Raw genomic sequence first — 15,419 nt, 5'->3', positions numbered from 1 at the left:
AGAATGCAGACTTAAAGGCAGTTCATTATAATTTTCTACATACAATTGTATTACAATTTTGAAGTAAGAAAGTGGCACCACTTTCAATTGAAAAACTCCAATTTACTCACAGCATGGCTCCCACCATTGACAGCTGACATTTAGGACCCCGATGTCCTAGTACTCAGATTATCTAAATTACAGATCTGTGACTTTTCTGATGCAGACCTATGAGTTTTCTGATGCAGGGGAAATTAGCTTTTATTAGAGAACTAAGGAAGAAGGATCATGCAGAAGTCTGCCAAGGGCCCATTTCTGTCCAGTAATGACTGGGATGATGGAACAGAGGGGTCTTGTAAAACCCACAAATGAAAACAACCAAGAAGTGGCTGCAGCTAGTTTGGATGACAGGATTTAAATGTATATCGGATGTTCTTCAAAATAAATTTTAAAAAGATGGAATTTGATGATGAAAATAATGCTTTACCTAGGAAGGAGAAATCAGGTCGATATACAAATATAAAATTAGAGATAACTGCCTATGCTTAGTAATGTTGAAAAGGATTTGGAGAGAGCAGAGGATAAGGAAGTTTTTTAAATTTAAACAAAATTCAGCAATATGATACTATTGGAAAGAAAGGAAAATCTTATTCTGGAGTGGATTAAGAAGGGTGTTATATGAAGCAAACAGAAAGTGCTGATACACTATTCAGAATTAATATGGTCTCAAATATAGTAAAAGATCAGTCCAGTTTCAGTTATTATCTTGTTAAGAAAAATGTAGACAAACTATTGACAGTCTGCAATCTATTGAAAAGAAACAAGGATAAAAGAGGTCCAGAAAGTATTAGTACTGAGAAACCAAAAAAATGTCTCTCTCAAACGCAGATGATGGAAGCCTTCAAATTCGTAAAATGCTCTCACACAGGCAATAAGAAAACCTTTCCATTTCTACTGAGGTTAAGACAAGAAGAAATCAATATAATATGCAAGAAAGATTATTTGGAGTGGATATTAGGATATTTTCTTGGTTTTTTTTTTAATTAAAAAAAAACATAATGAAAGACAGAACTGAGAAACCTTCTTAGAGTTTTGTATAGTGAAGGTAGATAAGTATCTGTCACATGTTCTTGGTCCTGCCCAAGTACAGGTTCAATAACTCAGGAAGCTCTTTCTAGCTTTTTCTCTGTATGAATTTGTGTGATTTCTATTTATTTTTAAATTACTGTCAAGTACTATCTCATATGAAAATTAATCTGATGGGGTCAGCTAATCTTTTTTACAGAAGGATGTAGCTCTTTCAGGTAATTTTGATTGTCTCTGATGATGCAACTTTTCCCTTACATACCAGTAATGAATGAATGGACTCCTATGTCCTGTAAGGTACCACTCTTTGTAAGCAAAGATGGAAGGTCTGACTTGTGTTTTTCCAGGGAGTTTTACCTTTGCCAGTTCACCGAGGTGCTGATGATGTCATTCCATACATCCTTCAACGTCTGTAGCTCAGCCTGTATCACCTTTTGTCCTTCCTCATTGCTGCTTCTAAGTGCTTGTTCTCCCTTGCCAATGGCCATGTTCAGCTTAACTTCACCATCACCTTTAAGTAACAGGATCTCCTGTGAGGCAAAATAAGGCAAAATACCAAATGTAACCTGCTGAGGTGAAAGCTGTTATTCTTTCAATAGCGGACACCATCTTCTCTGAGCTCATTTATTCTTGACAGCCATGCCCAGTATGAATTCCTAGGCACATTTTCTTGTAAGTGCCTGCCCCTTGCTATGTGCAAGTGATCCAGCAGTTTTTCTCACAGCCATAAAGGTTTTTCACTGCATTGGTGATCCTAAAACATTGCTCACATTGCAGTAGATAACAAGCAGGTCAAGCACTGCATAGAAAGACAGCACTGCATAGCTACAAAAAAATCTCAGGAAAGCCCGTGGTGGGATCTCCTGCACTGATGACCTTCCCAGTAGATGTTTAATCCAACCTGTTCCTGAAGACATCCTGTGACAGATATATCACAGCCTCTCTGTGTCAATTATCCCAAGGCTCCATTAGAAAGCTTTTTTGGACCTGAACACACATATTCATAGTTTGTTATTCCCTATTAAATGTAATACCTGGCTCCTGGCTCCATTAAACTTCATCCTGTTTTTCATAGCACACCTCCCAATTTGTCAAGATCACCTTCAATTCTAATCCTCTCCTCCATAATGATAGAAAGAATAAAATATGAAAATATTCATTTTCTACAGATGTGGCCCACACCCAGTATTAACCTTGACACAAAACCTCTAGCTGTATCCTTTTTTACCTGAATTTGTGTCAGTCGCCTCTCTAGTGTGTCTTTGCTACCAACAGTGCTCTCTGATGATGCCAGTTTATCTTGAACCTCTTTCACCCATGACCACATACTCTGCAATGCCTCCTCCAAAGTCAGATGTTCTTGGAGTGCAAGCTGACATGTTCGCAGCTTCTCCTTGACAGTTTTGACCATGTTTTGATAGTTGGTGAAATGTTGAGAAGCCAGGCGCACTTCCCTCCCTGCACCATGGCCTTCTTCATTTAAAGTCTGTGCCATTTCAGACAGCTTATCAAAAGATTCCCTGAAAGAAAATAATGAGACTGAAAAGCAGTTTCAGAAAGCATATGATATTGTTATAGCAACTATCAGAAGTTATGAAGGCTGCTGACATAACCACCTGCTCCACCAGTGATAGAGTTCATAGTTAACAGAAAAATGATCTGGGAGAGACTGAGAGGAAATACAAGCAGTGTGTATTGATTAATATCTTTACTTGTGTACAGAGCCATTTCTTGCAGATTTTGGTATTCAAAATGATCACACCAAAACCTTTGTGTTGCATATTTAAATTAAAAGCTAACTTAATTTTCTTTTTCACTGTCAGACTTTCCAGTTCTATGTGAACTGCTACCTTTTTGTACCTCCCAAAGCTTCAGAGAAGTTCATAGTCTTTGACACAGGTAGGAAGGCATGATGGAAAGGTCAGGCCATTTCTCCAGGATTAGACACTGACTCTGGGTTCAGTACAAGGGTCAGTAAAAGGGATTAAAACTCTGGGTTTATGCAGACTCAGTAAATCTCTACTGGATCACCCTTCCCGATACCCTGTGAATACAGGGAATTTACACCAAACCAAAATGTCTTGCATCAGTCCCAAGGGGTTGGGCAGTGACTAGGTGTTCCCTTAGCATGCTGTGAGGCATGAAAAACTGATTACTATTTCTGTTTCATCTTCACCAACCTAACAATAAAAAAAGAACATGGAAAACCACTGTGTACTAAAAAAAGCAATTAGTCCATCATCAATTGGCTAAGTCTGAATTCTAGAAAAGATTCCACAGGCAATGTGGATGGTATTTGAGCTCTTTTATAACACCAGCTATATGAGAAAGGGGTTTTCTCCAACCTGGTTGGCTCTGAGTGTTGCAGGACAGAAAGTATGAAAATTTTAAAATGCATATAATGATAAGTTTCATTTTTACTACTGCTTTTACAAGCAATATTTTTAAGATTTACTTTTACATGCAATATTTTTAATATTTTTAAATGATGATTATTATTTTTCAGTTTCCATTTATTAATGAAGCAAGATAAACTTTTCCTAATAAGAAATGTATCAACATCAAATTTTGGACCTGGCTTCAAATTCCAGTTCCCTCAAAACTGGAAGTATCTGGATTCAGCCTCTTTTCACAAAATATATTACAATACCTTTTTCTATCTTTCACAAACACACTTTACCCCAACACTTTAGTTTCACTGTTGCTTTAGCAGAGAAAAAAGTGAGAGTATTTTAGGAAATGCATTTCATACTACCTTGAATTCAGTAACTCTTCCAGGAAATTTTCCACTTTCTGCACCTCCTTTTTCTTCTCAGGAACAAGCTGTTTGCTCTCTCCGAGTGCTTCTGTGCTTATTCTTTCTTCCATGTCATGTAGCCACAGGCCAAGTTTTTTGTGCTGATCTTCAAAGCTACAGAACAGATAAATACTCCCTTAAAAATACTTCTCAGGTGGAGTCAAGTTAGTAAGAAGTTAAGTTGGTTCTTTCAATATCCACAAGACCAGGAAAATAAAGGTAGGTATCAATTTCATGCTTCAAGAATAAGAGTTGTACACAAAACATAACTCCACGGTGACTACTAATCTAAAAATATTCAGCAGCTCTCTAAAAATGTTCAGCAAAATCATGGGAACATGAATAGTGAGAAAAGACGTCTCCAAAATTTAAAGTGACAGTGCTTTTATTTATTACTAGATTCAATAAAGTCAAACTAAAATAAAGTTTTTTCTAAATTCTTATAATTTAGTGTAAGACTAAAAGATGGTTTCAAATGGGCTTTTACTCAGTATTGACACTTACAATACCTGAAGCATTGTGCTTTCAATCTCTCCAACAGAATGTAATTGGAATCCTGAGCACTCAGAATCCAGCAAAACAAGTTCTGGCCCTAAGTGTGAAGACTTTTTCCTTACATGAAGGCACACATCTCATCTTGCTGTTTTACCCATTAATGCTACACTAACTTTGCTTTTAACTAGCCACAGTTTTGAATCTAGTTATACCTAAAAATATTTGGAACTCCCCAAATTCCAGCCCCAAGTAATAATTTAAGGGTGTTTTCTTATGAACTCCTTCAGAAATACATCCATCTGGAATGGGACAGGACAGATGCATGCTGTGTAAAAAGTGTACTATCTTCAAAGCCCAGGGCAGAACTTGGAAATTCATCACACATTTTCCTTTCAGGAAACTGCATTTAAATTACTGAGGTCCCAACTGCTGATTTGGGATTGCATGAGCTACACAGATCTTCCGCATATAAGACCCTGATCTTCCATTGTTTAACCAAATCAATACCCTTGGAGCAAGACCTGTTGCTTTGTTTTCAGCTAAGAACTTCACTTTCTCTTTAATATTTGCAAAGAAATAAGAAAACAGGACTAGAGTAACTGGAAATCATTTCAGATTGTGCCCTGTATTTCTGCAGCTGGACAATTTCATGCAGTCAATAGCTTTTGACTACTGGTGTTACTCACCTCCCCAGGTGTGAGGCACAAGCTTCCAGGGCCTTCTTATCATTCAGACACTGGTTGAGGAATTCCTGCAAGTTCTGCTTAGATTTCGCTATTTGCTCCTGAATATGGCTCACAGCTGGTTTGGGTAAGCAAGCATACAAACCTTCTCCTTCCTTGCAGGCAGCATCTAACATGTTCTGTCCCTCACTAACAGAATCCAGCACACTCTGTGTAACGAAAGAATACAGTTTGAACATGCAAGATTTAATAACTAAAGATAAGCAATATTTCTATTAGAAGTGGTCAGATTTCCCCAACAAGATGACAGCCATGTCTGGCTATGGAAAAAATTCTTAGAAAACAGTTCAAATAAAATTTTATTAAGTGGTGCTAAAATTCACAGAGCTCAGTTTTCCCATTTGGTCCCAAGGCAGTCCTGTCTTTCTCTGGATAGTTATGTCCTGAAGCTGTCACACATTTCAGGAATTAGGGCTGTTTGCAGTAGGTGTCTGGTATTTGTGTTCTGTCCCATCAAAAGTCTACACAGTTAAGATTTGACATATCAGTGTTAACCTGAAAAACTGAATAAGCAATATTATAAGAAAAAATAGGAATAGAAAAAGAAAGAAGGGGGTAAAGGAAAAAAAGATTAAAAAACAGAAACAAGAACACATGAACCTTTCAGAAATTAAATTCTGATCTCTCAGAACAGTGAACAGTTTCCACTGTACTTCCTGTACAGGACATATTGCTGTCTTAAACCATTCTTACATTACTTTTTGGAAACAAAACCAGTAAATAAGAAAGCATCTACAAATTATTTTAGAGATATAATTGGTTACATATAGCTAAATTGCTAATTACTATTTAATTTTTAATTTGTTCACTATACCTGCAAGTCATGTAGCTTTGCCTCTATGGCTTTGGTGTCTCCAGACCTGTCAGATGATTCTTTTACTGCAGCCTTCACACCAGAAAACCATTCCTGGAATTCTTGCATAGAATCTTATTTGATAAAAAAGTATAGAGAAAAAAATATGTTTTTAAGAAGAAGCATTATCCACAGTACTATACAGCTGTCCTCCACATTTTTTTTATCCCTCAGAAACAGTGTGTAAAAGCTAACAGGGTAAGTCTCATTGCCTTCAGTGACCTTGGGGACTGAGATTGATTTCCCCAGAAGTTAGATGTTTCCACTGTAAACATCCAAATTTGAACAGTTGCACTAAGCTCCCCTTTATAAGCACTGGGAAAAGACAGGCATTTTCAGCCTATGATATGTCCCAAATTATTATTAGATAATGTCTAAATTAGTATCTTAATATTTAAGATTAAAAATTCCTTACTTCTCTCCACTGACTACCCAGGGAGCACAGGAAATACTTCAGATTGAGACTTTTACTTTATAAACATCTCCATTTGATTATATACATCTCTTTATGGCAAATACACCAAGTCTGTATGCAATGGAGATGTATACTAAGAGTGAAGAGAGATGGAGTTGAGCTTGTCTATCACGTATATTACGTGGTTAAAGCTGAATTCTGTTTTTGTAAAATGCTTTGTCTTGTTGCAGTTATCAAATGAACATTTGGTAACAGGACTTTTTGAAATGCTCCATACAAAAATAAAGTTGTAATACTAAGTGAGTGACATCACTGCAAACTCCAGCAGACTCCAGAATGATTCATGGCTGTGGACTAACAGCTCATATTAACAAGCCTGAAGACTCACAGAGAAAATGTTTTTCCAAGGACTCTTGCATGCTGGCCTGTGTTCTGGAACAGAGCAGATTCACAGCTTCATACTTATTTATTAATGAAGTGACAGTGCCACCAAGATTTTCCAGTTCTACCGAGTGGTATTTGCGACAGAGGCTGTTGAGGTTCTCACGGGTAGACTCAATGCTGCTCTGCTGAAGCTGAAGGTCTTTTTGTATTTCCTGAAAATGAAGTTGCAACACAAATATGGCATTTACAAAGAACCGAAAGAGCCTCTCTTTTCCTCAAGCATTCCTGCTCCTCCCATATGCTCTTTCCTCCTATGGTCTATTGCAAGTCCTAGACACAATGAAGGGAAGAATTACTGGATCACATTTCCTGAATTTTCCAAGCAAGATGAATCCTTGAAACTAAAAAGCCAACACAAAAATGTGAAAAGTTCTATTTCTCATGTTTTACTACTCTATTAAAAAAAGATAAATTTCAAGGCATGTTGAATAGCAATTTTAGTATTTTCAGCAATGTCTGAAGGTACACCTGAGATGCAATACATTTGTATTTGGTAGGACTCGTGAATGAAAGGGAGTTTTCATCTGTTTTCATTTGACTAGAGAGCAACATTTATCTGAAAATTAAATTTGGATTAGCTATTGTATCAACATGAACGTGCTCAAGCTGCAACAATCTCCATGTGGTTTATTATGTTATGATGTCCATAATCGTATGTAATCAAGATTGTTCTAGGATGGAGACAAACAACTGCTATACATGAGGACTGAGGAGGACTTCTGAGGTAGAACTTTGTGTTGAAATTGAGCTCAGTTCAGGGTCTTTTACTGTGATGAGTTATAAGTTCATAGCTCATATTGCAAGGGAGTCAAGGGACTTATAAACATCCTGGAGTAATGACTAAAGAGTTCAATGTGACAAGAGCGGTTCTTGTCACAACAAAGACCATATTATTCATTTGCTGAAAGGTTTGTATAAAGTTAATAAATCAGAACTTTTATTCATTGGAGGAACTTCTTAAAAAGTCTAACTCTATTATTTGCTAATGTTCTAGTAGCAGTGCAGGAGGTACATACATTTTATCAAATGAAAATTAAGTATAATGCTTAACAAAAACTGATAAAAACCCAAAGATCACTGTATAAGAAAAAATATATTCATCTTCTTCAGCACTGACCTTCACTTTATTTAGAGCTTCAGGATCCAGGTTACGTGCACAGCTTAACAGCGTCTCTTCCACTTTTGTTAAAAAGTCTGTTGTTTGATCAATAAACTTCTGTAACTGCATCTTCTGAGTACCGAAATCTTTCAGAATCTCTTTTGCTGTCTCTGACATTTCTTTGGCATGTTCCAACTTCTGTCTCAAATCTGATTCTATAAACTAAAAGCAAAATGTTATGTATTAAAGCATTTAAATAAAACATTTATTATGGTGAATGTTTATTGAAAAAATGGAAGGCAGGAAAGTGACATACAGTGATCATTTTGCTCTCTTTGCATTCGTAACTAAAGATCCTTACATAAATTAAAAACGTCAACCCATCAGGATTAAGTTTTAGATATACGGTCATCCAAAGGGATACTAATCTATAAAAAGCCAGACTGCAAACTGTTGAGGTTATTACCCACCTCTGAAAAATTCAACAGTTGATATTTTTCCTTTACTAATTTGCTGTATATACAGATCATGACCTAATCACAACTAGCTACATAAAAAGAAATATCAACTAGTGAGATTTAAGATTACTAAGGCTTAAAGTATCTCAGTGTAAGGCACATTAAAATTGAAGACAATACAAAAATAACAACATTGCCCATTAACATGTTGAAAGACAGCAATATGTGAAATTAAAGTAGATGTTAGCTGTGCACATATTACTAATAAAAAGTAAATCAGTCATAATAGGGTAATATTTATAAATGAGCAATTACTGAAAATTCTATTAAGGATTTGTTTATGTCCTTAGGATATGAGCTGCTCATACTAGAGCTTAATTATTTAGCATTTGAATGTTGGCAAATAATTTGGGGATTTATATTTAGTTTGTGAGGCTTTATTTTCAAATTTGCATTTATATATCAACTAAAATTATTTCATTGTAGATATGTTTTAAATTTTTCATTGTATTTATCATATTTAGTAGTTGGAAATATGTGTGTGTTGGTTAACAGTAATATTCTAGAAAATAATTTGCTCTGTTTCACTCTGTAAGTGGACAGATATTTATTATGAAACATATGTTTAAACTTGAATTTTCTGAACCTCTCATGTAAAGGAGAGAATTTAGGAGAACATAAGCACTTCCACATAATTTGCATTTCTTTATACTATGGACCCTTGACCCTTATCTGATTGGTAATTTAGGCTTATGTGTACTGTCACAATAAAATGTGGACAAGGCTTGAGTGTTATATTAAGTTCCGTTAAAATATGATAAATGATTTTGAAATAAATATCTATGGAGATATTTCCTTGCCTGTGGAAATTGCAAAAGTTCAGCTTATCTTTTGAAACTTCTTACACTGAAAGTGAATAATCTCACATACCAATTTCCATTTGAAAACCAACATCCAAAACAGTCATAATTTGGTTCTGCATCTGCTCTATAACATAAAAAATAAGGACTTAGCCAATAATAAAAGTTCAACAGCTCACCTTCAGTGTTTGTATATTAACCCTCTCTTGTAACAGCTGGTTCAGGATACTAATTCCAATCAAATGAAGAATACTTTTGGGTTGATAAAGCAAATTAATGTATTTTACTGCATTATAATCCTTTCAAAGAGGCAAACTGTGTATGCGCTCATATGTGATGTGGCTTAACATTATGCAGTGTAGATAATATCATCTGTCTCATATATGATCAGTTACCTTATAAACTCTTTATTTCGATTTAGTAAACAAATACTGTTACAACTGTAATGTTCAATTACTTTATGGCACACTTTTTTTTTCAGAAAAAATCATTTAACTGAAGAAATTTGAACAAAGAATCATTATGATACACCTAAAGAGTAACTGTATCTGTCACCTTGAAAAAAAAAGGCAATACAAGAGAGAGAGAATTTCAGGAGTCATCTCTTAGTTATTTGAGCACAACCTGGGATTACCAATATCTTTATTTTACCTGGAGATCTGCAGGAGGTTCTTGACTATGGGTTAGTTCTTTGAGATCTGAAATTTTGGAACTAAGCTGCTCCAACTTCAGTTCTTTATCCTTGACTTCAGACTGTAAAAGAGATGTGGTCAAAGTTTCATATCAAACTACAAGGGGGTTTTAGACCTTCAGAATGATGCTCCATCAATTGCAAAAATGAAAGAAAATGTAAACAAAGTTTAGCAACCAGACGCAAAACACTGTTGTTCTATTACATTTTTTCTCGAAAAATCTCCCATCTCTATTCCTCTATTAGACTCAGTCCAGAGATTTTTTCCACTCCAGTAAAATAACCACACACATTTTTAGTATTTGAAATGCACCAACAGCTTTAGTTTCTTAAAACTGGCTGAATAAAATGGGAATGCCATTGTTTATTCAACTGGAAAAATCTACTGTGGTTGTTAGGTTCCACTTAATGGCACGCAGAATATAATACACGTGCTTTCTAGTTTTTATTACAAGGAAGCAAGCTCTCAGAAAAAAAGTTAGACACAGAAATAAATTTTAACCTCAAAAGGGAATTTAAAAGTGCTATGATATATGAACTGACATATCTGGACCTTGTATTTATTGTTGTCACATGGATCCAAATTATAAAGAAATAGTCTAATTATTTAAAAAATAATAGCAAAGTGAGAAAAAAATAATTTGTATAATTGTAGTTCTGAAGTTTTAGGCAAGTAATTTGTGTGTGCATCCCATTACCCAAACTTCCTTTTCTAAAAAATTCAAACAGATCACTCCAATTAAAACATTGGACAGTGAATTTCAGAATTAAATTGCTGCATTTAACATCTGCCCTGAATGTTAGAAGTTCAGGTGGCCCCAGAAGAATCCTCAGGGATTGTTTTGTGCTAGGGAGGATATAATACTAGGTGACTGATCAAGAAAGGGAGCACTGCTATCTATGGACCATATAAAAAGTACACTGATTATTTTTGTCCATGCTTACTTATTTCTGATTGCTGAAAGGGCAGGACCCTTCTGTCAGTGAACTGCCTCTCCTCTCACCTTTGCAAAATAAAGTGTAAAAACAGTATTATGGACTATGCATTCTGTGACTATAAATGTACACACAGTGCTCATCTTCTGCTATTCTGGCCCTCCTGTAAATTGGTTCACCTGTGGTTTGGGCACTGGTGGCTCTTACTCCAAACAAGTTTTAATAGTGATGAACTTAGGTGGTCTGATTGCTATACTGATCTGAAAGACATTAGGTGAAGTTTGTCCTGAGCAAGATATTGATTTAGCACCATCTAATGTTCTATCATACTACTTGTATATGCTTACTGTGCATCTTCTTAGGGACCTCATTATTTCAAGTGAAGTAGAACATGGCTAATTCTATGGTTGATCTTTCAACCATATGGCTGTATATTTCAAGCCAATAGAAGCACAATGCATTCTGAAAACTCGCTAGATTTTTAAAACACTCTAACACTATACAGAAAAGAAAGACATCTTACTGAAATTGTTACAACCTGACAAAATTTGCCCTCCAGTCCAGCATTTTTTTTTTAATTTATATATTTTTTTTTGGTCTGGAGCACCTACCTTCTTAGATGAGATTTTAGAAACTACTCATTATTTGCTTAACTTCAGCTGAAGCTGACTTAAATTTCCATCAGTTTCTACTGGAACAGAGTTCAGTCCAATGCCATGCTTTTTTAAATTTCTGTGCTTGTAAGAACACATTGTCATGTACTGCTAGAGCCAAAATACGGAGTTTAGATTTAGTAAGAGACGTGCCATTCTTGTTTCTGTCCAAAGCAAACAGCTTCAAAAAAGGCCTGGAATGCTCTCAACTAGCCATTGGGTTAGTGGTACCACTGCTGGAAGAGGAGACATAGTGGTCCACAACAGCACAGCCTTATCTATGCGCCTGATATCACTTGAGATTTTAGTCCAGGACATTGTTATCACTGGTTTATGGGTAAGCACCTGGAAGTCTTTCAGGAGGACCTGCATTCTCTGACTGTTACTCAAGTTGCTGATGCCTTCATTCAGTTGAGAAATGCACTTGTTGCACCATCCATCCATTTCATTTCCAGTTCTCAGGATGTCATCCCATAGAGACACACTTACATTCAGCCGGTCAATGTTGTCTTCAATTCTTTCAGACACCTTTTAGGAGAGGAGAATGTGCCAATACCATTAACAAATTACTTTTAGATTTCTTTATTTTGCAGCCAATTGTAAGACAACTGCATCAGAAATAGCTAGCAAGCCAAGGTTGAACAATTTCGTTAGTGTTAGGTCTAAGTTCTGAATTCTAATTTAGTTACCCAGATCATAAAATGAACAAAAAACATATGTGACTGCTTCTAAAATTGTGTATATTTTTTTACTAGGAAAAAGGTTTATGTTCAAATAAACCTTATATTTAAAACTAGCTACATTGATCTTTCTTATGTAATGTTGGAATTTCCAAAGTTCTATAAATATGAAAATGTAAAATACTTGCTTTTATATCGTGTTTCTTTGCTATAATATTGTCTTCCTCAACATATTTGCATATTTTATGTTGTAGCTTAATACAATTTACTGACTAATTTATTTAGTCCAATTGACTTTAATAAAGTAATTCTGGCATATATTAGGTGAGAATCCAATCCTTGGATTATACTTGGAAGTGTGCACTGAGCAAATTCACACTCCTAACATTCATACATTGTTAAAAGACATTGGTTTAAATCTGTCAAATGGATTTCACAACTTTGTGTGTACAGTGGATGCCAAATCCCTACAATTAACTCTTTGTGATATACTTCAGAGAAAACTTTACTGAACAACTGCACTCTAAGATCCTAAGGAAATACTAATACTGTAACCTTTGCCAACTTAAAAACTGTATTTGCATATAAACACCAGATTCTTACATCTAGCCATTTGTCCACCGTACAGTTCATATCTGTTTTTACCGCAGTGGAGTCGCAGTTATGCACCCTTTTCAATTCTGCTAACAAATGTTTTCCTTTATTGGTGAAAGTATCCAGGTCTTTTTGTTTATCACTCAGATCATTCTTTGCAGCTTCATGCTGTGGACATAAATAATTGCTTATTTAATAAAGCCTTGAAGAAAGAAAGAAAGAAAGAAAAATCCAGTTCTCCAGACACCCATCCCTAGGCATGTGGTATATGTTATGTATTTGATAATTCTCAGTTATCATACCATCTAATATTTAACCATGCCACAAAATACAGAGTAACTGACTTGGTTTTTTTTCATTAGCATAATCAAATAGTATGATTGTTCTTATAAATAAAGCACACAGGTAGGATTAATACATTCTGAATTTTCCCTACTTGGTAACCAGCTATCTTCAGGTTTTATGGCAATTTTTTTTTTTAATTATTCTTTCAATTCTTCAGATTCCACATATCTAAAATTGAATGTAAGAACCCATCATTGACAAACTAGTATCTAAAATCAGTTCTGGAATTACAGCAGGGTAAACAGAGGATGCTGCAAACAAAATTTAGAACTGTAAATCCCGTCACTCCTAGATACTTTGGAAAACAAAAGTACAGATGTGTTCAGAAAGGAATAAGACAAAATTCTTCAGGGCTACTAAATTTGCAATTTTAGGCACAGGGAAATCTTTGAAAAACTGTCACTGAAGAGGTAACAGCATACTGAGAAAGGATCACAGGAAGCATCTCAACCTTTTTTCTTTAACCATTATCACAGATCAGCATTAGAGATAAGTTACTGATCTGGATGCAGTATGGCCATGTGGCCATGCCTACTTTATTATGGTAGGAGCTGTGCAAAATATTTATTGCTTCAACTCCTTTAGGCCTAGATATGGTCACTGTTGTAGCAGGGCATTCTCCACAGCCCAAGGCTCACATTAAGGAGAGAAATCATATGGAAGTTACATGCATCTCTTTGTTTGACTGGTAAGCTGTGTCCTATTTTTTAGTTCTAGCTAAAAAGTCTATTAAAAAAGAGGCCATAAATATGCACAGTTTAGAATGAGGTTTATATAGATCTAGCTGACAAATTTTTAATGAAGAGTTCAATAGGCTTCCAAATGAAACTGCTCTCCGAATGAATGGAAAGAGTTTAACTCAGAACTCTTTTTTCTGACAGGCTAATGGATAGCAGAATTTAGAATTTTAGAAATATGATTCAGTGAAATGAATGGAATGCAGGGATCCAAATTCCTTATCTCTGCTCAAAGGCCAGTATCAACATTGCAGCCCATGCATTAAGTCATCTTAGGGAAAGAGACAGATGTAAGAATTGCACACATCAGAGATGTGTGCAACTAGTTTTCTTTTGTTGACTTATCTATTAAAATATTACCCAATATGGGAAAACATTGAAGTATGTTGACTGGAAAGATCCTTTTATACTAATGATAGGAATATACTATCATTATCTAAAGAGCAGATAACTTACACTTTCCATGTATATTAACATTTTGTATTTCTAGGTGTTAAAATTATAAATAGCAACAATTAAATATACATTAATGGATCTCACCAAGATGCTCTGAGGACTATATTATTTCCTCACCAGAATCAGTACAATTTAAACCCTGAATGTCAGTGTGACAAGAATTGACAGTAAATTCAAGAAACTTTAAACACAGCCCAAGAGCACCTTTCAAACAGAAAAATCCATCTCAATCAAAGATCATTTAAATCCCTCAAATGAAATTGTATATAATTACCTTTGATAAAGTTCGCCTGATGTCTTCGTGATCCTTCCAAATGGATTTGATCACAGAAGCACTGTCAGCACTGTCTATGACTTTCATTACTGTTGACTTCAAGCTCTGATATTCCTTCATTAGATCGATAAGAATGCAGGAGTGTTCCTTTCTGTAATGTGAAAAGGCTGTGTTAGCACCATTTGCTGTCATGTTTCTGAAGGAAAGAGAATGTAACGTAGCGATTCACCATGGGAAAACCAAGATGCAGTGCTAAACATTTTTTGGATGGCTAAGGAATTATTAGTATTTAGGTTTTACAAATCACTGTGGGTCCATACATCACAAAGCATCTTATTGAAGAGATGCTATCTGAATCATATATATCAGATATCAAAGCAACTGACTTCAGCAAAAGAAAGAAACTGGAATTCAAGCTTCTCACTTCCTAAGTTAGCATCTTACTGACTGGAAAACACACTATAATGATTCTGGCACTCAGCTCATTTTTTTTTAACTTGTTTCTTTAACACAGAAAATACTTTTGTTTTGTACAAAGGAGCAGAAGTAAAGACTAAAGCAAGGCAAGGTAAGTCTATCTTGTCCTCTAGTTGTCAGATGCAGGCTTTTGGGTCTAAAGCATTAAATTCAACTTACCTGTCATTCTACTGAGAACAGATAACATGCTGCTAAGAACAGGGCTAATATATATTTCCACCTCCTCTTCAGAAAAGCCTATTTCTGCTCAGGCAATGAATAGAAAAAACCAACATATTAAATCCTTTTTTGGTGTTTATACTGAAGAGGGAGAAGGAAGACTAATACTTTGGATATGATTAGTTGCA

The 15,419-nt window shown here is 35.3% G+C and overlaps 1 protein-coding gene across 14 annotated transcripts in view; it reads right to left on the bottom strand.

Annotated features, from left to right (window-relative positions):
- SYNE1 (spectrin repeat containing nuclear envelope protein 1) overlaps positions 1-15,419 on the bottom strand; it is a 317,016-nt gene that overhangs the window by 168,787 nt on the left and 132,810 nt on the right. For all 14 annotated transcript variants that reach the window (XM_055810929.1, XM_055810939.1, XM_055810935.1 and 11 more), the window contains 11 exons: positions 14,596-14,746; positions 12,793-12,951; positions 11,855-12,037; positions 9,881-9,982; positions 7,930-8,133; positions 6,757-6,964; positions 5,915-6,027; positions 5,044-5,249; positions 3,821-3,976; positions 2,294-2,585; positions 1,423-1,595 (listed from right to left, as the gene is read on the bottom strand). In XM_055810929.1, the coding sequence (XP_055666904.1) occupies positions 1,423-1,595; positions 2,294-2,585; positions 3,821-3,976; positions 5,044-5,249; positions 5,915-6,027; positions 6,757-6,964; positions 7,930-8,133; positions 9,881-9,982; positions 11,855-12,037; positions 12,793-12,951; positions 14,596-14,746 (1,947 nt within the window). The remainder of the gene's footprint in view (positions 1-1,422; positions 1,596-2,293; positions 2,586-3,820; positions 3,977-5,043; positions 5,250-5,914; positions 6,028-6,756; positions 6,965-7,929; positions 8,134-9,880; positions 9,983-11,854; positions 12,038-12,792; positions 12,952-14,595; positions 14,747-15,419) is intronic.

Source organism: Falco peregrinus, chromosome 7 (assembly GCF_023634155.1).
Source record: "Falco peregrinus isolate bFalPer1 chromosome 7, bFalPer1.pri, whole genome shotgun sequence".
In the NCBI taxonomy this organism is placed as follows: domain Eukaryota; kingdom Metazoa; phylum Chordata; class Aves; order Falconiformes; family Falconidae; genus Falco; species Falco peregrinus.
This window is presented reverse-complemented; position numbering and strand designations above follow the sequence as displayed.